Source organism: Equus przewalskii, chromosome 6 (assembly GCF_037783145.1).
Source record: "Equus przewalskii isolate Varuska chromosome 6, EquPr2, whole genome shotgun sequence".
Classification (NCBI taxonomy): domain Eukaryota; kingdom Metazoa; phylum Chordata; class Mammalia; order Perissodactyla; family Equidae; genus Equus; species Equus przewalskii.
Window position 1 is genome coordinate 78,316,082 of NC_091836.1, and position 22,223 is coordinate 78,338,304.

The 22,223-nt window shown below is 51.9% G+C and overlaps 1 protein-coding gene across 50 annotated transcripts in view; it reads right to left on the reverse strand.

The window, feature by feature from the left end:
* DENND2B (DENN domain containing 2B) overlaps positions 1–22,223 on the reverse strand; it is a 176,813-nt gene that overhangs the window by 1,362 nt on the left and 153,228 nt on the right. For all 50 annotated transcript variants that reach the window (XM_070626264.1, XM_070626261.1, XM_070626255.1 and 47 more), the window contains 15 exons: positions 21,709–21,860; positions 20,055–20,270; positions 19,046–19,142; positions 18,372–18,416; positions 17,155–17,339; positions 16,195–16,304; positions 15,907–15,976; positions 12,852–12,929; positions 12,132–12,272; positions 8,052–8,200; positions 3,468–3,645; positions 3,129–3,170; positions 2,019–2,130; positions 1,013–1,252; positions 60–146 (listed from right to left, as the gene is read on the reverse strand). In XM_070626264.1, the coding sequence (XP_070482365.1) occupies positions 60–146; positions 1,013–1,252; positions 2,019–2,130; positions 3,129–3,170; positions 3,468–3,645; positions 8,052–8,200; positions 12,132–12,272; positions 12,852–12,929; positions 15,907–15,976; positions 16,195–16,304; positions 17,155–17,339; positions 18,372–18,416; positions 19,046–19,142; positions 20,055–20,270; positions 21,709–21,860 (1,902 nt within the window). The remainder of the gene's footprint in view (positions 1–59; positions 147–1,012; positions 1,253–2,018; positions 2,131–3,128; positions 3,171–3,467; positions 3,646–8,051; positions 8,201–12,131; positions 12,273–12,851; positions 12,930–15,906; positions 15,977–16,194; positions 16,305–17,154; positions 17,340–18,371; positions 18,417–19,045; positions 19,143–20,054; positions 20,271–21,708; positions 21,861–22,223) is intronic.

Here is a 22,223-nt window from a genome sequence, read left to right on the forward strand (position 1 = left end):
ATCCCCCAGCCGCTCCCTTCTTGCCGAACATCTGTCTCATCAGTGACAAGGCTGCTTACCCAAACCTCGGAGAAACTTATTCATTCCACTCTGCTCAGTGTCTGGGAGTTCCTCTAAATACTGCTCCACTCGCTGCTCAAAGAGGCCTGGGGAAGAGGAGAAACAGGAACAGGGAAGACAACAGTCACTGGAGGAAGGGAGTGGGGCCTACTGGAGGGGGACAATGGGGCACAGATCCCAGAAAGGGAAACCAAGGATCTGCAATTATAATTTATAGGAGCATCTTAGAATTCAGACTGGCTCTTCAAAACTATCGTTAACGACATCTTACTGTGCTCACTGCTGATAGCAGGAGGCCCTCACTACCGTGCCTCCTGGGGCACGTTCCTGAGCTGCATGTCAGAGATGCCATGCCTGTTTCACAGCTGCCCCAAGTGGACACCTTCTCTAGTTCCTTTTATACCACTCTACCATGCTGTTTCAAAAAGGTCTCTTAGACTAAATGGACAATATTAGTGGACAGAATAATAACCCTGAGGTTATACAGAAAGATCTTGATGAGATGAAAGAGCCCTAGAGTGAGCAAAGCTGATGCAATAACGAGAGGTAAGATGACCTTCTGCTCTGAATGCAGACTGCCACCAACCTAAGACAAAGAGCTAGCTCAATTCTCTTCAAGAGCATTCCCGACCCCTGGACTCTCAGAACCCCCTAAATTGCTCAGTCTGGTCTTTTGCTCTGAATAAGTAGGGCATCTGAGAAGCGGATGGGCAACCAATGGCATGCTGCTCTTGGTGGGGATGAGCCACAGCCCTGAGAAGGCATTTCCTAGGATAGGAGGAGAAGAAAGCACTCTTGGAAGTTTCTGTCAGAAGAAAAGGGATGTTAAGAGGCCTGGCCCTAGCCTACACCCAAGAGCTTCCATCACAGTGCCTAGCTATTCAGCCCTGCGAGTAGCAGAAGTGAGAGAAGAGGCCCCACTGCCCCCAATCCCAAGCTCTTCTGGCCTTACCCTTTGCCCGACACTTTCTTAGCTCCCTGTCTTGGATGAAGCCAGCAAACATCTGTGACTCCATAAAAACCTCAAGAAAACGGCGGATGCTCTTGGAAGCCACAGACTTGCGGAAGGCCTCTCGCTGAAAGGCCCTCTCCCCCTTCTCACTCTGGGTCAGAAAGAGGGAGTAGTGCCCAACAGTCTCCACGAAGAACCGGATAAACACCTCCGATACCAGCCCATTGAGGGTATTACATTCTGGAAGAGAAAAGAAAATCTTTGAGGTTCAAGTCAAGAGCCTGCAATCTCCAACCGGCAACTCCAATCTCCAGCTGGTGGTGCGTCCCTCTCACCAACAGCACTTCCAGCCAGAACCACTTATCTGTTCTTGAAAATTTATCTCTTGTGCCCCTGGGCTTGTAACTAGCCCATGAGCCAGGAGGTCAGAAACTATGCTCTGAACATGGAAGCTGGTAAATCCCTGCTACATAAATGAGAGTGGAAATCAGACCAGAGGACCACTCTCCGTACACCCCGCACCCTCGGTGGTTTTCCTGGCTTCACAGAAGTCCCCTCCACCTCCTGCACTGGCTCAAGGCAGGGCCTGAGAAGGAGGAATAACTAGTTTTCTGTTAGCAAGAAGAGTGTTTGTGGTTGCCACATGTCTTTGGGTTATCCTTCCCAAACCTCCTGAGGTAGAGAAGAATTAAAGGAAGAGGGCAGCTTTATAGCCTGGGCCACCCTAGAAGCAGCCCCAAGGTTGTTTATGTTTTGAACTCCCTTTGATAAAATACCACAATACTTCTCTCCCCTCAGACCCACTCAAGCCATATCTTCCTAAACCCCACTGGTAGTAGAACTAGAGAATTCTAGGCTAGAATGAGACCAAGGTCCTATACCTTGAGCCTCATCAGCCAGAAGGGTCTGGTGCATAGAAACAGGGTCCCGGCCCCATGAGGCCCAGATCCAGAGCAAAGGGAGTCTGGGACCAGAGCTGATTCTGCCCAGGGCAGGCCTCACTCACCATCATCGGAGTCGCTGTCAGAGTCCTGGGAGATCAGTTCGTTCTTCCTCTCTAGAGCCTGCTCCAGAGCAGCCTGTAACTTCCTAGGTAACAATGTGTCCTCGTCATCCATCTGCGGAAGAAGGAACACACACAGTGACGATAACCATAGCTGATGCTGATTGAGTACTTACTCTGAGCCAGGCCCTGTCTGAGAAGCTTAAAGATATAATCTCATTTAATTCTCCCAATAACCCTGATACTATTATCAACCTCATTTTAAGATGAAAAGCTGAGGCTCAGAAAGAAGTTAAGAAACTCAATCAAGATCACACAGATAAAAAGTGGTGGAGCCAGTGGCATTCACCGCCCACTGTGCCCAGGACAAGCAAGAGGTTCCTCACCCAGTACCCTGATAAAGTCTCCCCAGTTCCTCCATCTTCAGCTCCGGGTGGGAAGCAGAGCTTGGCTTGGGGCAGGGAGATTGTGGCCCAGCCTGTGTCTCAGGTATGAGGTTAGGCTGTCTGTCCTGCCTGTACATTCTAGTTCATCAAGGCCCATACCTTGATGCCTTGTACCCAGGAGTCAGAGCTCTGTCAGTGGTGCGTAACGGATAGTACATTTCCAGAGGGTACAGCACTGGGTTGTGCTCCTCTGTGGAGAGCCAGGAGGCTTTTTGAAGGTGCAACAATGATTGCAAACCTTTACATTCCATAGCATTCTATGCATCATGTGTAATCCCTTAGCAACATTTCAAGGCAGGTGTTACCACCATGCCTGTTTTAGAGATGAGAACTCTGGCTCAGAGAGGCCTGTCCAAGATCACATGGCTCCAAGGTGGCAGAAACCAGAGGTCAAGTCTTCAGACTTCCAGGCCATGTTCTTTGCACTCCCATGCTGCCTTCCAGAAGGTGATGATGCCAACCAGAAAGGCAGATCCTGCTGAGGTCAAGACTTCTCAGATCACCTTCTCCCTACCCTTGTCTATTCTGTGAATATGGAACCCAGAGAGCTCAACAAACAGGCTGTGAAGGTTGAGTAGTGTGTGTGCCAGTGTTGGGTGCTCTGGAGCGTGCATCAAACAAGCACTCACCCTAGGGCGGGCCACCTACTGCGGTGTACCCCTCTTACCTGTCGGATGAATCGGTCAGATCCCAGATTCACCATCAGTGCCTGAGAAAGAGAGTTTAGTGGCAGTGATTCAGGGTATGCATCCCTGCAATGCCCTCCCCAGGCCTCCAGACCTCCCTATTCCCAGGGTCAGATAACAGGAATAACTCCAGCCAGGGGAAGACCTCCCAGGGAGAAAGGATAAGAGCTGGGTAGAGAGGCCCAGACACCACAAATGAGAAGATCCCAGCAGCCTTTCTCCCTTCCTTCCCCCTCTGCCCTTCCCTCCTGGGGGTTCCTGTTCCTTCTGTCCAACCCTCCCTCCACCCTTCCCCTCAGCTGGTTCCCCAAGTGGCCCACCTCCTCCACAGGCAGCTCCTTCAGTTTGGGGAGGGAGCTGGAGAGCAGGCCAACCAGGAAGGGGGTGGGACAGCAGACGATGTCAATCATGGAGGCTGGGAGGACAGGAATGAAGGTATGCTGCCAGGAGAAGGGGTAGAGCAAGGCCACCACAGCATGGGAGCAGCTGGATAAGGTACTGGTGGACAGACAGAAACAAAGCACATGAGCCCAGGCCCAGCACCTTCTGGAAACGGTAGTTAGAGCCTGCCGAGGGTTCAGGACATCCTTTTGTGTTAAACCTCCCAATCCAACAAAAATGCCAATGGGGCTCAGGCCTGTGTCTGACCCTGCAGACTGGGGAAGACCCCACATTCCCACTGCTCAGGGCCTCAAGGACACTGGTACTACTCTTTTTGGTGACTCTACCTAGAAATAGCCATAAAGGTACATAGCAACACTAGAACACAGAAGAGACTCACATACACCCCTCAAAGGCCACCCAAATGCACAGGGAGGCCTGACCTAGTGTGGGAGTATCAGCTTTGGCCAGGAACTGCAAAGGTAAGCTGAGCAGGAACTGATCACAAATTGATAGCATATAAAAGCTGGAAAGCCCTAGAGAGGTCATCTTATCAATTCTACATGTTACAGCTGGGACCACAGAAACCCAAGGTCAGTTTGGTCATAAGTGGCAGACCTGGGACACAACCAGTTTTCTGTCTCCCAGCCCAGTGTTACTTCTACTGCTCTGCCCTCTATCGAGTCCTTCCTCTCCTTAATTGGAAAACATGGTCTGACCACTGACTGAGGCGAGGAGGATGGCACCATTCTTATCAAGCTGAAAAAGGTGCCCATTCCCATCTTTCCTCTCAAGGCTTCAAAAAATAGCCTTGAGTCTCAGTGGGCTTATCCCTCTCTTGGCCTAGAGGAGGATACAGGCCTCCAAACCTAGGAGCACCACAGGGCTGGCTGTCCAAGCAGAAGGACCAATGGGAGACAGGGAGGAAATCCCTAGGGTGCTAGCTCCAGGGCACAGAAGTGAGTGCACACTCCCTACGTGTGCTGAGGGCTGGTGCGGGGCACCACTGAACACAGGAGACACACCTGGCCTGAAGTGACTCCATCCGTCAGGAGGAGAGTCAAGGGCCCCTCCCTAGGGATCACATTACAGATGAGGAGTCAGAGGCTAGAGTCAAGGTCATCTTCATGCTTGACTTTCCCACCCCGTCCCTCCACATCTATTGGGCCCTATTAGTCATAGAAGCCCTGGGCTCTCATGACCAGCCCCAGCAGGGCTCCTTACCCTTTCATGACTAATGCCCCACCAGTCAGAGAACATGGTTCCGGTCCACGACAGAAACAAAGCCCCTTTTCTAGAAGGACCTCTGGATGTTCACAAGTATTTGTCAGGCAGTACGTTGCTTGGCTGTCCTGCCACCCTATGGACATCTAAAATACTGCTCAGCCTTGAGGCAGAGACAGCTGTCCTGGCCCTGACAGCCCTTTCCCTGGGGACAGCAGCTCCCCACACTCTAAGGAGAGCCATCTCAGAAAGATCCAGAAAAGAGCTATCTCAGGGTCGAGGAACACACTGATCTCCACAATCCCCTCCAATGGGACTAGGGCTTGGGAGGCAGAAGGCTTTGTACAAGCCCCAGGTCTGATCACTGCACAGCCTGTGTGTGCACGTGCATACACACACACAAATACAGACATCAGAACTGGGCCAGAGGGACGCAGGACTTGTGGAAAACCTAAAACGTGAGCAACACAAGATGAGCTGGCTGGGCTTACTATGCCTTGACCCCAGTCCCGGCCTATGTGCCATCACTGGGCTGCCCACCCTGCCCCTCTCCAATCAGAGGCAGATCCCGAGCAGAGAGAACACCTTTTCTAAGACCCGAGACTGGCAAAACTTGAATGCTGAGCCAGGCCAAGAACAAGGTCCTGAGGTATTTTCCTCCCAGAATGGTCCTGGAATGTGCTCAGAGGCAGTTTTAGCCACAGGAAACAATAGCTGTATTCACAGCCCTACTGGAGCTGGGCTAAGGGTGGGGATAGCAAAAAGGTGGCTCTGCCCTGAGTGAGGGAATGGAACCTTCAGGAAAAGAAATCTCAGGGTCCAGGTTCTGTTAGAGGCACCAAGGTCTGGCCAAACCAGAGCCTCAGAGCTGGGCAGCCAGGGGCTTTGCTGGCAGACAATGAACATGGATGCCAGTAAGGCAGCAGACAGGGGCACTGTGGAGCTGCCGTATCTGGCCAGTTGCAGTTCCAGGCCTGGTCCCCTCATGAGGGCCTTATGGCCCCATGAAATACATAGAACTGTGGGATACAGAAAAACTGATGCTGTGACAGAAAGTGAGCATGGGCAGTTTTCATTTCTAAACCTGGCACTCTCTGGAAAAAGTCAGCGCTCTGATCTTTCTTCCTTCTCCCTTCTGGGCTGAAGGTGGGCCTCGGTTCCTGCCCCAGTGCCCTGTGAGGGCATTTGGGAGTCCATTTCTCCTGCTCCCCTCATTACGCCCTCATACATACAGAAATAAATACCCTAGGAATCCTGGGCTTATTGGGGGACATACCAGAAAGAGGATCTTTCTTTTCTACCCCTCATATCAGCACCTGGCATATGGTATGGCACACAGCAGACAACTAAATAAATGTCTAAATTACTGAAATAATTCCACCACTCTAGAGAAACCACTGCTTCCTGTGATGGATTCTTCGACCAAAAAATACACAATGTGTTGCCAAGAGCTCATCCTCTCCCTCCCTGTCCCACCCCTCACAAATAGGCTGTGCTATGGTCTAAATGTTTATGTCCTTCAAGATTCACATGCTGAAATCCTAACCCCCAAATATGATGGCATTAGGAGGTGGGGCCTTTGGGAGAGGCTTAGGTCATGGGGTGGAGTCCTCAGGACTGGGACTAGTGTTATTATAAAGGAGACCCCACAGAAATCCTTTGCCCCTTCCACCATGTGAGGACACAGTAAGAAGGTGCAGCTATGAACCACGAAGTGAGCCCTCACCAGAATGCCACCATGCTGGCACCCTGATCTTGGACTTCCAGCCTCCAGAACTATGAGAAATAGATTTCTGTAGTTTATAAGCTACCTAGTCTGCAGTATTTTGTTGCTGCAGCTGGAACAGACTAAGACACTCTTTTTTATTTATTTATTTTTATTTTTATTTTTTGGAGGGAGATTAGCCCTGAGCTAACATCTGCCGCCAATCCTCCTCTTTTTTGCTGAGGAAGACTGGCCCTGAGCTAACATCTGTGCCCATCTTCCTCCACTTTATATGTGGGACACCTGCTACAGCATGGCTTGCTGAGCAGTGCCATGTCTGCACCTGGGATCTGAACCGTGAACTCCAGGCCTCCAAAGCAGAATGTGCAAACTCAACCGGTGCGCCACTAGGCTGGCCCCAAGACACTCTTTTCTAAAACCTTAGCTGCCTTGGGGCTGGCCAGTGGAGGTGGCGCAGCAGTTAAGTTTGCACACTCCCCTTTGGCGGCCCAGGGTTCGCTGGTTTGGGTCCTGGGCGTGGACCTGCACACTGATGTCAAGCCATGCTGTGGCAGGTGTCCCACATACGGAGTGGAGGAAGGTGGGCACAGATGTTAGCTCAAGGCCAATCTTCCTCAGCAAAAAGAGGAGGATTGGCGGCAGATGTTAGCTCAGGGCTAATCTTCCTCAATAAATGAATAAATAAATACATAAATAAAACCTTGGCTGCCAGAAGAGCTCGGCTTCTTCCAGAATGACTCATGTCCAGAGACACTTCTGCCACTCCTCCCACAGCCAGATCTTGACATCTGGAACTCCTCTACTTCTAAAATCATAAATGCCAACATTCTGGACCAAGACTTATGATCTATCCAGCTCTTTTCTTATGCCTCCTAAACCAGCTCCCCTGACGCACTGGCACCTCCACTCCCTGGACATCTTCTTTTTCCCTTTCCTAGTTTGATTAGTCAACCTTCCTCCGACCACTATCCTCCTCAGCACCCCCAATGCCTCACCTGGTCCTTCTCCACAAATCCCCTACTGCCTGGCCTCCAGTCAATTACCTTCTCCAGCTGCCACCCTCACTGGTCCCCTCACTGGGTGGCTCAGCACTCCTCGTACTATCCCTAGTCAGTGCCCTTGCCCCTTCCTAAGGGTGGCTCTTCCTATAGTTCATCACTCTCCTCAAACTCAGCATGCCACAGAAATGGCCTTGCCTCTCTCTCCAGAGGAAATGTGGCCATCACCTAGAAATCTCCTTTGTTACCTTTTTCCATATAAATATATTTGTACCTATACAATCTTGGCTGTTGCAAAAGAAGTGGTGTCCCTTCTCTTCCCTCAGGCCAAGTCCTGCACTGGGTTCTCAATCCTGCCATCTTGTGTGCTGTCAAGCCCTGCTCCCTCAGATATCCTCTCTTCCCAGGTGTGCTAGCCTTTCCCTCTCCATTTGGTATTTACCACACACATACACACACACCCCCACATACTAATCCCACAGTAGCTGGCACATACCAGGGCTCGTAAGTACATGTTCAATTAATTACTAGATGTGCCTTCCCCCTCTTCTTCACCTTGCTCTGCTGGGCCCTACCTGAGCTTGTCCGCCACAAAAATGACCCGGCGCTCCAGCAGCAGTGAGGCAAAGATTCGGATGAGCTGGCGCACACTGAGGCAGGTGAAAAGGCACTCAAAGTCCACGTGCTCCAGCCGGGAATCCATGGGCCGCCGCAGCTCTAACACCTGCAGAAGAGTGATGGGGAAAGTGGGTGGTGGCAGGCCAGGTGACTGCCACTCCCAGGTCCTACACAAAATGACCAGATGCTGGTTTCCCCTCCCACCCTCTCTTTTCCAGGGTCTCTAATCTGCCCTACCATGCAATAGGACCCAGTCTCCTCCTCCTCTCAGACCACAGCTCTGTTCCCATGATACTCAGACACCCAGCCACTAAGCAAGAGGACTAACTGTGAACGTGGGGGAGGCTCCAGAAGGAAGGAGTTGAACGGCCATCCATCAATCTCTCAGGACAGGGAGAGGAGACCTGACTGCTCCACAGATAAGGAAAATGAGGGAACCACACAGTTCTATCTGTAGGGTCCGCCCCGCCCTCTTGCCCGTCTCCCCAAGCAAAGGTCTTGGCCCCCATGCTGACCAGACCCCACAATTGATTGCTGCCCCCCAGGCCATAGGAAGAGCATCTCCACATGCCAGGACTCTATTCTCTTCCATTTCTGGAAAGGCAATGCTAGTGTCCTTGTTGCCATGTCCCCTCCCTTTCCTGCTGCAAAGAGTTTCCTTCCAGGGGCTATGTTTGTCCTACCATCCTGGCCTCTGTCTCTATCAGTCTGTCTAATCCCTGTGCCAGGGACAAAGAAAACACAAGGGAAGGGCTGGCTATTCCACAACCTTGCCAGGAAGCAGCACTATCTTTATCAGGGCCAGGCCTAGCAATCCACCCTCCAAAGGGGTTGCAAGGCCACTCCCAAGGTCAGTGCTATGGCGCAGAGAGCCACTTCCCTGGGGGCAGTCATGAGGATGGACCCTAGCAGTGAGAGCAGGAGGAACTGCTGAGCTCAGGCCATGCCAAAGCCGCTGTCCCTGGGGCCCGCTTCTTCGTACCCTTGGTCCCTCAGCGTATGTGAGCAGCAGGGATGAGCAGGCTCCCTGAGAACTAGGTGAAAAATGAATTCCCTCTTATGGCCCTATGGTATCAGAGCTCTTTTCAAGGGGCTTTTATCCCACATCATCTTGTTTGTTCCTCAGAGTTTAAGCAAGTGAAGTTGTACCTCTTAGCTCAGTAGTCTTCCCTCTGGGCCCAGGAGAAGCAGCAAAATGGTCACAAGTTGGCCTAACCATCATTTACACTCTGTCTCTCCCACTGGATGATGAACTCCCAAAAGGCCCAGTGATTAGCATGATGCTGGGCACACCCAAAACACTCAGTGAATGTGGGTGGAAGGAATCCCATACCACAATGATGCCAGAGGCCCCTTCACCCCTCCTGTCCTTGTCTCACCCCAGAAGAAGTCACAGTTAAGCTCCCCCAACCCTCCTTCTTGAGAGCCTGCATGCAGTCCAACAGCTCTACTCTACAGCTCACAGCCCCACACCCCTACTACCCCAGGGTCCGGGCTCCCTCCAGGGAGTGAAAATTCACATAGGCAGCTCGCATGACCTGGTGATCTTTTCATTCATCCCTGCCCTCAAGGAGATCACAGTCCAGTGGGGCTGAACGAGCCCAAAGAGTCACAGTCCCTGAGACTGTGTCAGGACAGGGGAAAGGTATGACTGACATCTGCTGAGAGGGCACTGAGGAAGGGCAGGGACCTTATCTGGGGCAGCAGCTCAGGGCACAAGATGCTTAACTATTTAAATAGCCCAAGAAGAGAAGAAGGGAAGTGTCTTCTAGGCTAAAGGAAGCAGGGTTCAGGGACAGAAAGTAATTTAAGTCAGAGTGGTGAGTGGGTCAGGGCCATATCCTGAAGAACTGTCAGGCACCCTGTTGGGCTCTCGGGCAGGGTCAGCTGTCCTGCCCCCAGACCACTCCTGAAGCCTAAGCCCCTCCAAATGAAGGCAGGAGAATAGAGTTAAGAGAAAGGCCTTAAATGGTATTCGTCACTCCCAGCAAACCTACTGTTTCTTTCGTCAGACCCTCTCCCACTCTCTGCAACAACTAATTTATTTCTTCTTCCCTCTCCTAGAACCAGCACCCACCTCTCACTCTCAGAGGATGACCTTCTTTCCTATTTTTGAGAAAACCAAAGCCATCAGATGAGAATCTAAAATCTACAAGCCATGGATGGCCCACACCTGCATTACACAAGGAAGTGCCCTCCTCTCCTAACAAAGGCCAGTCCCTCATGGATCCTACCGCCTGTTCCTTCTCAGTGACAGTCTGATCATCGCCTCCCTCTCCTGCTTCTTTAACCTCACCCTCTGCTGGGCCATTCCCACCAGCATCCAAACAACCACTTTCAACAAACTCTCCCCTGGCCCCACATTTCCTTTCAACCACTGCCCCCTTCCCTAATTCTCAAGCCAAGCCTCTTGAAAAGATGTCTATATAGGCGATTTCCACTTTCTCACCCCCCATTCACTCTCAATTCACTCCAGTCAGGCTTCTAGGCCCTCAGCCCCACACTTCTGAAATCCACTCTTGTCAAGGCATCTCGCCGTCTTGCCATACCACATCTGCATGACCTCAGGACTGACAAGGACCAAGTCCTGGGCTCTCTTGTCTTCCATATCTACACTCTTTGCTACTAAACATTTTCTCCTGGGTATCTCACAGGTATCCTAAACGTAACATGTACAAAATAGAACTCTTCCTCCCCCTCCTCATAACCTGTTCCTCCTTCAGGTGCTCCCAGCTCAGTATATGGCTCCGTCAGCTATCCTGTCACTCAAGCCTAGAAAAGCCTGGAAAGCTGGGAGTTTGCCTTAAAATCTCCCTAATGCTTACTCCCTATTTCCAATCAACTACAAAGTGCTATCGATCCTAATTCTAGAATACATGTCAAATCCACCTACTTCTCTTCATCTTTTCTACCACACCTTAATCCAGGCTACCATCACCTCTTGCCTGTACCACTGCAACACTATCCTAGCTGGTCTCCCTGTTTTCACTCCAATCCTTCGTCTACACAACAGACAGAGTGAGCTTTTAAGAACACAGTTCAGGGGCCAGCCCGGTGGCACAGCGGTTAAGTTCGCACGTTCCACTTCCCAGCAGCCCGGGGTTTGCCGGTTCGGATCCCAGATGCGGACGTGGCACCGCTTGGCAAAAGCCATGCTGTAGTAGGCGTCCCACGTATAAAGTAGAGGAAGATGGGCATGGAAGTTAGCTCAGGGCCAGTCTTCCTCAGCAAAAAGAGGAGGATTGGCAGTAGTTAACTCAGGGCTAATCTTCCTCAAAAAAAAAAAAAAAGAACATAGTTTAGATCTCATAACCCTGCTTTGGCCCTGCCTGTCCACCCCAGCTCACTCTTCTTTCAACCATCTCAGCCTTTTTTCAGTTGCTTGACAAAGCATATATTTTCCCAACTTTGCCTTGGCACATGCTGTTCCCTCTGTCCGGAATACTCTTCTCCCACCCACGCCCTCCCTCTCAGACGCCCTGTTCCCACTTCATTTAGTTGGTTCTATCGCTTTAGGTCCCTGAGAAAATGTCTTCCTCAGAAGAGGCCCCTAGCTAAGCAGATCGTCCATGACGCACTCGCACTCCTGTGCTTTCACTCGGCACTTAACACACTTAGGAATTATCTATTTATACGCAAAGTATTATTTAGTATCAATCCCTCCCACTAGGCTATGAAGTCCATAAGGACAGAGCTGTGCCCTTGACTTGTATGACTCTGCCCCAAGGTCCGGCAGGATCCCTGACTGTGAGAGAGCATATATGCAGTAAAGATCTGATGAAGGACTACAAGGAGGGCAGGTGGATGCACTTTAGTCCAAAGAGATGAGGGAAGGTCCCTAGGAGTCGCAGAGATCTGGGCCACAGTTACAGTTCTGTCCTTCACCTTTTCAGTCCCTATTGATTAGGTGCACAAACAGGGTGAGCAAGGAAGGGGTCATGCTCTGCGACTCCCAGAGACTCCTACAACCTTGGCTAGGCAGGTCATACTCCAGTCCCAGTCCACAGTCTGAGAGAAGAGGCAGCAGAAATTCCTACCTCATTGCCAGCACCTGGCAGGAACGTCTTCACCTTGATGGTCTTTCCCGGGGCAGGGAAGGGCGACTCCATGAGACTTCTCATGAAGGGATAGACCAATGCAGCAGAGATCCCACGCCGGCGCTCCACCTCATCTAGGACCTGTGCCCACCGCCAGCAGCCCAAAGAGGAAGGGTGTCAGGGCACTGCCCTTCCCTGCCTCCTGGGCAGAGAACAGGGCAGCCTCGTACCTGACCAACCTGAGCCAAAAGCTGGGAGATGGGAGGACTGTCTTGCCAGGAGTTTCACACCCTACCCTCCCCATTCCCCTCTTGGCACTCAGTGACTGCCCTGCTCCCTAACTAGTCCTTGCCTCAGACCCCAAGAGCTAAGCAGCTGGGAAAAAGAAATACCACTTGAGAGCCAGGTGCCTGAGCACTTGGCTGCCCCAAGGTGGTCTCCGTCCCCAAGGACTCTGGCTCTGCCCATGGCCCACGGTGTGCTGTGACATTAGCAGACACTGAAGCAGGAGCTGGGGAGATGCCAGCTGGCTACAAATGGAGAGCCAGGCTTGGGAATGAGGAGGGGGTCAGAGCTTGCTTGCACGTGTTCTTGCATCTCTCTCTCTCTCTTACTCTCTCACACACACAGGTGTTTTTCTCATCTAAGCTGGCTGCAGATACTCCCATGGGAGCCGTCAGCTGGGGGAAAAGGGAGGAAAGAAAGCCAGAGACCTCTTACCTTGGAAAACAAGCCGAAGCAGCCAAGGCGGCTGATGACACAGTATACCTCTGGCAACCGAGGCCCTTTCCCACTTGGCTAGGCAGGGACGAGGAGGAGAAGAAAGACACAGACACAGAGAATGCATGATTACTATATCTGGCTCCTTTTCCTTGGGAAGTGAGGACTAAAGATGGCTCCTCTAGTGAGAGAAGACTCCAAGCCTCCTCCTTTTTTTTTTTTTTTTTTTGAGGAAGATTAGCCTTGAGCTAACTGCTGCCAATCCTCCTCTTTTTGCTGAGGAAGACTGGCCCTGAGCTAACAATCGTGCCCATCCTCCTCCACTTTATATGTGGGATGCCTGCCACAGCATGGCGTGACAAGCGGTGCCATGTCTGCACCTGGGATCTGAACCAGCGAACCCCAGGCCACCAAAGCGGAAGGTGCGAACTTAACTGCTGCACCACCGGGCTGGCCCCTCCAAGCCTCTTCTAAACCTCTACTCAACCACGCCCCCAAAGGAAAGGAGGAGGCCTCAGCCTCTGCTGGGCCTTCCAGCCCAAGGTGTCAGGGTCCTGCCAAGCTCTACACAGCCTCCACTTTTCTTCCCAGGAGGACACTGAGCGGGGCTGACAAAGGACAAAACAGTTTGGAAGGGGCTATAAGGTAATTTACGGATTTACATCGCTAAGGCTGGGAACCCAGAGGATACAATGGTAGAGAGGCACTTGTGTACATTCTTATGAGTAGGTCACGTAATCTGCCCCCAACAGGGTACATTCTGCAAAACATTCCTTTTCTTGGTTCTTCTTTTCTCCCTTCCTTGATCCATCCTCATTCCAGGAAGGCAAATTGAAAATAGATAAGAAAAGCGAACTATTTATTGAAAGTTTGCCATATCTGAGTCTCAAGCTTGGTACTTTACAAAAAACCTCTGAGATAGGCAGTACTATCCCCATTTTATAGGTGAGTAAACTGAGTTCAAAAATATTAAGCCTGTGCCCAAGGCATGTATCTAGAAGGCATGGAGCCAGGAGTCTGTTTTGGCCTCTGATTTGCAGTCTTACCTCTAAAGCATGCTGCCTTCTGCCAGGAAGGAAGGGAAAGGGACACAAAGACACAGGATAGAGGTATGCTATAGAGTAGAGGAGAACAAAGAAAAAAAGAGATTTGAAAGGTGGGCAGCTGGAGGAGATGTACACTGAGAGCTCCCCAGGCCTGGAGCCTGCAAACGCAGGCTGGGGTGGGTCCACAGGAGTCTACTTCTCTAGCCAGGGGCTGGCAGGGCTCTGTGGCTGCCTCTGGCGCAGAGGCCTGGAGTGCCTGGCAAGGCTGAGTGGGGAGGGAGCAGAGCAGCAGGTGCCGGCCCCTCATGCAGGCTGCTAAGCAAATGCAGATGGGGCTATTTCAGTCTCCAAACCTGCTGGCCACACGTCACAGATCTAAAGAGAAGGCAGAATCTGTTTTTGTCCATATTAGGTCTGAAACTCACTTCTCTCTCTTTCCCTCTCCCCCGCCTCCCCTAAAGCCCCAAGTGATTAAATCAAGTATGTGGGATTTGGGTTAGAATCATTGTGTCCAATCTGCAGGAATGCCGAGCTAATGCCAGCCCCCTTGGCAGGGACCCAGCCCAGGCCCTCTCTGAGCACGCCAGGACAAACATGCTCTTCCCTGGGGGCAGCAGGCCCGCTGCAAAGGAGCAGCTCTGCTCCATCTCTGTTCCTGCAAAGGCAGCCTTCGAAACTCTCCCCTGCAGGCCTAGGTGAATCTGGGGCGTGTTGGCCTCTGCCTGGCTCCCCACCTGGCATCTGTACTGCCCCACATTCCCTTAGCTCCACTCACTGGGCACTCTCCATCCAAATACCTTTTCCCTAGACTACCCTTTGGGGAGACCCAAGAATATCAGACTTGGTGGTTAAAGGACTTGGAGTCAATCCTGGCTCTGTCCCTCACTGGCTGTGTGACTTTGGGCAAGTCATTCCACCGCTGTCTCAGTTTCTTAATCTATGGAACTGACATAAACATATCTCATGGGGTATTATAAGGATTAAGAAAATGACATACTTAAAGCACCTAGCCTGGAACATAACAGGTCCTAATAATAGTTTCTTCCCTTTGCCTTCCCTTCTACCTTGAAAATACTACCTCCTCTACTAAACTATCTAAGTTCCTTGAGGATCAGATCCATGTCTAACTCATCTTTACGTGCCTTTAGCACATTGCCTGACCCTCAACAGGTGTATGGTACATGTTTATGAATGAATGAATGAATGAGTGAATGACCCAGAATCCTTCATTTGGAGCCCCTGCTATGCATTCCCCTTGCCTAGGATTTCCCTTATCAGCCCCTAGGAGGGCATCTAGTGAGGCCTTCTCCCACTAAGTCCTGGGAACCCCAAAACATGGTTGACAACCCAAGCCAACAACATCCCTGGGGAGCTCCAGGGAACAGTGCAAGAGGACTCTCTTTACCTTTACCTCCATCTATTTCCCACGACAAATGGGAAGGGAGATGGGGAAGGGCTTCTCTCTTTACAACATGGCTTATATTTTCAAAAACCTCCTTTTCCCCTGAGTTCAAGGTTTCTCTCCCAGAATCCCATAGGAGGTATTGCTCTGTCCCTGCCCAGCCTCCAGCCCTACCAGACGATGGACAGGAGGATGCCTCCCTACATCAGGCTGGCCAGGTATAGGGGTGAGAAAGGTTGTTCTCCACCCAATCTAATGCACCACACACACTGCTGGGGTGATATGATCTTGCAATCAGGGATCACTAATCAGAGCCCAGAAGCCCGAGGAAAATGAATGAAAAGAAAAAGTATAGGAAAGCTAAAGAACACGACAGCCCAGGAGAGGGTGATGCACTCTCTCTCCTGCAGATTATCTTAGATCCTGGGGCCCAATCAGAGGGGCCACTTTGAGTCCTGCCATCCCAGGAGTGAGCGTGTGAGTGTGTGTGTCAGGGTGGCCTCAGGGAGCATACAAGGGAGCAGAATATACAAGCTAAAGTTGAAAAGGAAACACACACATACAAACACTGTGGCCCAGTCCCCGAGGACTGAATGGCTCTACTCACCAGTAAGCGCCTGCAGTAGCCAAAGCGTCTGCTACCATCTTCCCCAGTCAGCATGAAAGAAAAAGTCTCACTGGAACAGGGAGAGGTCTGGCATCAGGGAAGTATCAGAGGACCCAAGAAACAGCCACCAAGAAGAGGGACTGTCATCCCAGGGAGGGGGCTTAGGGCCAGGTTGCTGTAGGAGATGAGGTTGGGACTAGGGTGAGCCCCATTCAGCTGCCCACTGCTATGAGGGTAAAGGAGTCTATGCCCTCTTCCTCCCTCTAGCCAGGCCAGGCTGGGCCTCACCTGCTGTATTCTGACACTGGAAGCCAGTCTTTGGCATCAGGGAAGCAAAACTGGGGGATGGCCTTGAGCCTCTCCTCTGCCTCCCGCATCTGCTTGGTGGGTCGGTCCAGCTGCAGTGAAGAGGAGTATGGAGAGAGATAGACAAGAGAAGACATGGAACCTGGGAGTGGTGGGGGGTGGCTGATAAGCATCTCCTCCCCTGAGAGCCCTAGATGGCATCCTACCAACTCACATGCTTCTCAGGAACCCTGTCCCCACTCCCAATTCTTACAGAGAGGTCTGGGTGTGGGCTGAGTCATCATTTATTCATTCAATATATGCCAAACAAGCACTTACTATGTGGCATCAGGCACTGTGCCACGTGCTGGGGCTACCAACGGAAAACAAAGTAGACAAGGTCCCTGTCCCTGCACAATCTGTCAGGAGAGTGAGATAATCAGAGTGTGCGACAAAAGAAACAAACAGGGTGACACGACAGAAAGAACTGGGTGGGGGGAGGGGCTACTTTAGGGTATCTGGAAAGATCTCCCAGAAGAAGTACTATTTGAGCAGAGAATGAAGAATAAGAAAGAGCTGGCAGCCACGTGAAGACCTGGAGAAAGAACATTCTAGGCAGAGGCAATGGCAGAGAGAAAGGGCTTGAGTGTTAAAGGAAGAGAAAGGAGGCCGGGCTGGCTGGTGATGAGCAAGGAAGCCGTGCTCAGAGATAAGAGAGGTGGGGGAAATGGAGAGTGACTGCTTACGGGTACAGCGTTTCTTTTTGGGGTGATGAAAATGCTCATCCTGAATAAACACTGGCCCAAACCCACAACCTCTGAAGCCCTCTCTTCCCTCCTGGCTATAAGGAGCCATGCTCAGGGCTGTGGTAGCTAGGTGAGTGGCTACAGCAGGAACAGGATCTCTTCTTCCTCAGATGGGCCAGCAGACAGGTGGTGGAGGAGGGGGGAGAGAGAGCCTCACCTTGGGAAACTGATAGGAGACTTCGGGGAGGTAGGTGTTTCGGGATGGCTTCTTCTTGAGGGACACCACCACAAAGTACTCAAAAAGCTCCCGCTCCTGCCACTCGAGCAGCTCCAGTTCCAGGGTCCGGTAGCTGGGTGCACGCTTCAGCATTGATTGAATGTGGACTAGGCGCTGCGTGTGGGCTGGAGGCAGGTCACACATCAGGAGACAGGCACGCTGGACCCTCACAGGTCCCAGATTAGCCCTGCTCCACCCCAGATTCAAGGCTCTGTCTCTGTGGATCACCTCTAAGTGCGTGAGCCTAGTCTGACACCCCCACCCAGCTAGGTCTTGGGGAGAATTGCCAGGATCAAGGCGTCTACGCCTACACAAAGACTCTGCCCTGACACAGGGAGCAACTGGTCTGAGCCTCCTGGAACCTCTGGAGGCTGAGCTGGGGTCAAGAGGACTGCCTCAGCCAGGCAAACCCAGGCATGCATCACTAGCAGCTGCCCACCCCTGCCCCTGCCCCTGTGTCAACAGGACTAGAAGATATGAACATCCACGAAGGCTTCACCCTGGGCCCCTAACAGAGTCCTTGGACTTGGACCCTTTGTCCCTATCCCCAGGCCCAAAGTCCACTCGCCCACTTGCCCGGGGGCCAGCGGAGGAGGGAAGGAGACAGCTAGCCTCAGATACTTTAATCATCCAGGAAGGTCTAGGCAGGGTTTCTCAGAGGTTTGACCAAGGCCTCTGGAATAGGAAGGTCCCAGAACCTTTTCAAGGAGGTGGCAGTCCTCTCTCTAGGGATGGGGAGATGAGTGGCTTCAGGGCCTCCAGAGGACCAGTTTCCTCAGACTATGGCATATTTCTTGCAACCAGAAGAGGTACTCGTAATCTTTTGAACCCACCTCTGACCCTCACAACATTGACCAGACAAATTTCGCACGCAATTCTCATGGACAATGTCTTCGGAAAGCATGGGCAGGATTACCAGCAATATTTGGGCAAAGGGAGACATTTGAATTTAACCTTGCAGGCTGAGCTTGCAGGACTAGAAGAATGGACTGCTCTACAGCTCCCTGCTTGGTTGGCCTGGTATCCTGCCTGCCTGTTGCCTCTCCAAACCAGGCCAATTTGGGACTCTGGAACTCTACATGCAGAGGAAGGGAAGCCTGATTCCTTACAGCCAGAGGTTGGAAAGGGTTCCATGCTCTTGGGGAGCCATGCCTCACCTTTGAATCTGTCATCGGAGTCGCTCTCGCTCTCACTATTCTCATCTGGAAAAGTAACAGCAGGAAGTATATGCTTGCTGAGCCACTGCCTTACAGCAAATGTTTTCTGTGTCCCCCCTCCCAACTCTTCTCATGAGGGATAGATCTGTACCTAGTCGGGGCTCCTATGGGCCCATGGCCAGGCACTGAGTGGCCTGGGGCCAGAGTCCCTCAGAGCTCAGACCACGGGTGCTAATCTATATACAAACTCCTATCCATCCAGTCCTGATCTAGGGGAAGCTGAGGGCCTGAGTCGGAAGCTGAGCCAGCAGAGAGGCCTACAGGCCTAGAACACAAGGCCCTGCCTCCAGGAGGCCAAGATTTGAAATGGGAAACAGACCACAGTGCTCAGTAAGTCTGGCCTTTCCTTTTGCCAGAAGCAGATTCCCACACCCACCTCCCTACTCAGGGCCTCACAGCCCAAAGCCTGAACTAACCCATCCCAGGGCTTTCTTCTCTCTTTGGCCCTCCCCTCCTGCGGTGGCCACTTCTTGGCAGGGCTCTACTCTCCTAGAAGGCAGGAGGATCCTGCCATTGGCCCACAGAAGGGTCAACTGAGGCTAATCCGTGTCTCTTCCCTCTCCTAATGCCCAAGGGCCCCAGATACCTGAACCAGCTCAGGCATCAAGGCCTACCTCTCAGTGATGCTGTCTCAATGCTGGACATAGACAGCTTTTTTAACCTCTTCTTTCCCCTCTTGGCATTGTAGATGGAGTTAATTCTTTGGACAAGCTAGGTGAGAAAAGCAGGGAGGGTGAGCTAACCCTAATACCAGCTGCCCCTCCTTCCAAGGAGACAGATCAGTAATTCCCTGACTGATGCAGGTGTTCTGCCCTCCCCGCACTGGGCTCCAGATTGGTCTCCCTGCTGCACTGACCCCCAGTGCAGACTGTCTGGTAGCTTTCCAACTACCTAGCCCCCTAAGTGGTCTCCTGCCCCAAGACCAGGACATTAAACTTAGCTCCCCAGAGGAAGGAACTGTGATCAAACTAGACAGGATGGGAGCTCCTGGGTCCCAAGAGTCACTGAACCAACTGAGACAAATAGCTCCTCAGATGCAATAACAGGAACAAGGATTGGAGCTTTTCCCCTCTGGGCCACAACCTGGGGCCCTGACAGGAAGGAGCTAAATTCCCAATATACCCAAGCATTGTTTGCAGGCTAAAAATACCTTTTGGCTAAATCCTGCTGCTTTGGGCTGGGGATTTGGGCCTGGCTGCCTATGTGTGCAAATCATGGCTGAAAACTCGGCAATTCTGAGAGTTACAGGAAGGAAGACTCACATTTGAGTCCCAGGTCCTTCAAAGCCTGGAAACACTTATGTGTGCACAGAGACCTCAAATTGCAGACCCCACACTCACTAATGGGGAGCCTCCTAGGGACTGGTTTCCATCCACCCAGTGGCATGGAGTGCTCCCCAGGGGTAGAGGCCAGGCTGTCCTTCCCTTCACATCTGCCCACCATTAATCGCTTAATGCATCTCTATTAACAAGAAGGAATTAACAAGATGAAAAAGAAAGGCCAGTGCATGGACCCAGAATCTATTCAAGGAGAACCGAGGAAGCAGCCCCAGATTAGGGAAGGCACGGAGAGTAAGCCTCCCGCCTGACCTCCCACCTGCCCAGCCCCAGTCGTCTGGGCTACCTTGGGAATGCGGCGGGCCCGGCGGCTGGACAGCAGCTCACTCGTGGTGCTGAGGCTGTCCTCGTTGAGGCTGGAGGGTGAAGACGGCAGGCTCAGCTGAGCCAGCAGCAGCATGTCGTCATGGCTGTGCCTCTTGGGTAATCGTGGCAGCCGGTGGCTCTTCCTTTCCGACCAGTTCCCACTGCGCAGGGACTGGCTGCTCGGTTTCAGGGAGAGCTGGCAAGGGGGAGAGGACGTGGGAGAGGGACTCACCACTGATGCCTTGCTGGGACCTGGACACAGAAGCCACAGGCTGGCATCCTTGGCTCCCGTGAATCCCACCCTGGAATCTCCATCTGCTGGGGTTTCCTCTTCTAAGACCTCAGCTGCTAATCAGCAGGTCAGGGCTAGCTCACATCCTTGCTTCCACAAAGGAAACTTAACTACTTCTGCCAGAAAAGACAAAAGAGATGTTAAGAAAACCGGGCTCTCATCAGAGTGGAAAGAGAAGGCCAAGCGAGAAATCTGGGGGCTCCTCCTGAGCTTTGGGACAAATTAGACTTTGCTCATTACTGAGCCTGGCTATGAAGTCAGTCTTCCCCCTTCAACCCTTGATCCAGTCCTAAAAGGCATTTCTAGCAGAAGCTGTAATCCACATGCCAGCCTGGCCCTGCTCACTTCTTCCAGGGAGAACACAAGGTCTCCAGGCTCTGACCACCAAAGCCTGGCAAGGCAGGCCTCATAGCCAGTTGGCTCCTTCACTCACATGGTCCTGGGCTGGCCCCACCCCCAGCCCTGATCTGCTTTCTACCTCCTGCCGTCTAAACTGATATCCTTCAGCACAGGGCACCTTACTCTCAGTGGATCCTGCTCACTGCTAGAAAGACAGCACGCCCTGCAAACTCGGTGCGCCTCCCACCCCTTGTCTGGATCTGGCATTGCCACTCATCACTCTGCAGCAAGTCCTCCTCCCTCTCTGTACCCGAGTTTCTTCTTCCCACCCAATCAGTCTGGCAGTACAAATTCAATGGAAGCCTGTTTGAAGAGCACATTAGAAAGGAAAATCTTTTATAAAAACAACTACATCATTCCAAAGCCAGAAGAAATAAGTTTTATATTCTCTAGCCAATGTTATAAAACATCATGGTCCCTCCATTTGCATAGAGAAATAGAGTTGCCCAAGGAGGTCCAAGAAAGCATCTCCATTCTCCTGCCTCCTGTCCACCTGGACAAGGCCAGAATTTGCTAAAGCCTAAGGGTCTCCTTTGACTCTTCACCTTTCTTCTCACTCTGCCTTCTACCAGTCCATTCCTTGGAGATTCATTCTTATTCCCTCCAACAGGAGTGGCTCCAGGTCTCGTAGACACCTGTCTAGCTCTCCAAATCTGGTTCTTGGGCCTACGCCTGGCCCCCAAATGCCAGTTCTGAGATCATTTCTGCCAGAATATCAGGACTCCAACGAGGACTGTGTCTTCCTGTTTCCCACAGAAGGGGAGGAAGAAAGAAGGTAGGACAGGATGCCCCCCAGAGCATGTCTCAATTGTCCACAAGGATTGTGACATGGTGGAAGTCCCTGAGTGCAGAGCCCTTTCTGGAGGTCACCTCCTGTGCCAAGCACTGGCGAGGGAAAAAGCCTGAGTAGAGGCTGGCCCAAGCCTTAGTAGGATGCAGTTACCTGAGTGGGTGGGTTGTTGTACTTCCTGTCCTGAGGACTCCACATCCTGTGCAAAGAGTCCAAGGAGTTCTCAGACAGTTGCTGGGATTTTCGTCCTGTTCTGCGGCTCTTTAAATCCACATCCTCATATGGATTCTCCTTGGGCAGATCTCCTGCAGAGGAGGAAAAGTTAAAAGAAGGGGGAGAAGGGAAGAAGGGAAGAAGGAAACACACACACTCACACACGCACACAAATAAACAAGCAGAATTCCTGTGAACCAAAGAGAATGGCTTCTGCCTGGCCCTTCAGCGCATGAGTCATGCAGCTGCCTGTCTGCAGTGGGGAGGCTGCAAACAGATCCTGGCTCTGAGTCCAGGAGCTGAACCCCCCACCCCCAGTTCAGCTCAGGCTTGTCTGGCTTCTGCTTTATAAATTCAGGGATTGCACAAGACTGGCTCAGCCACCCCTGCCTGTGCCCAGCCAGAGGACAAAGCCAACACCAGGCATCCTTCCTTGGCTCCAGTCCCTCTGCTGC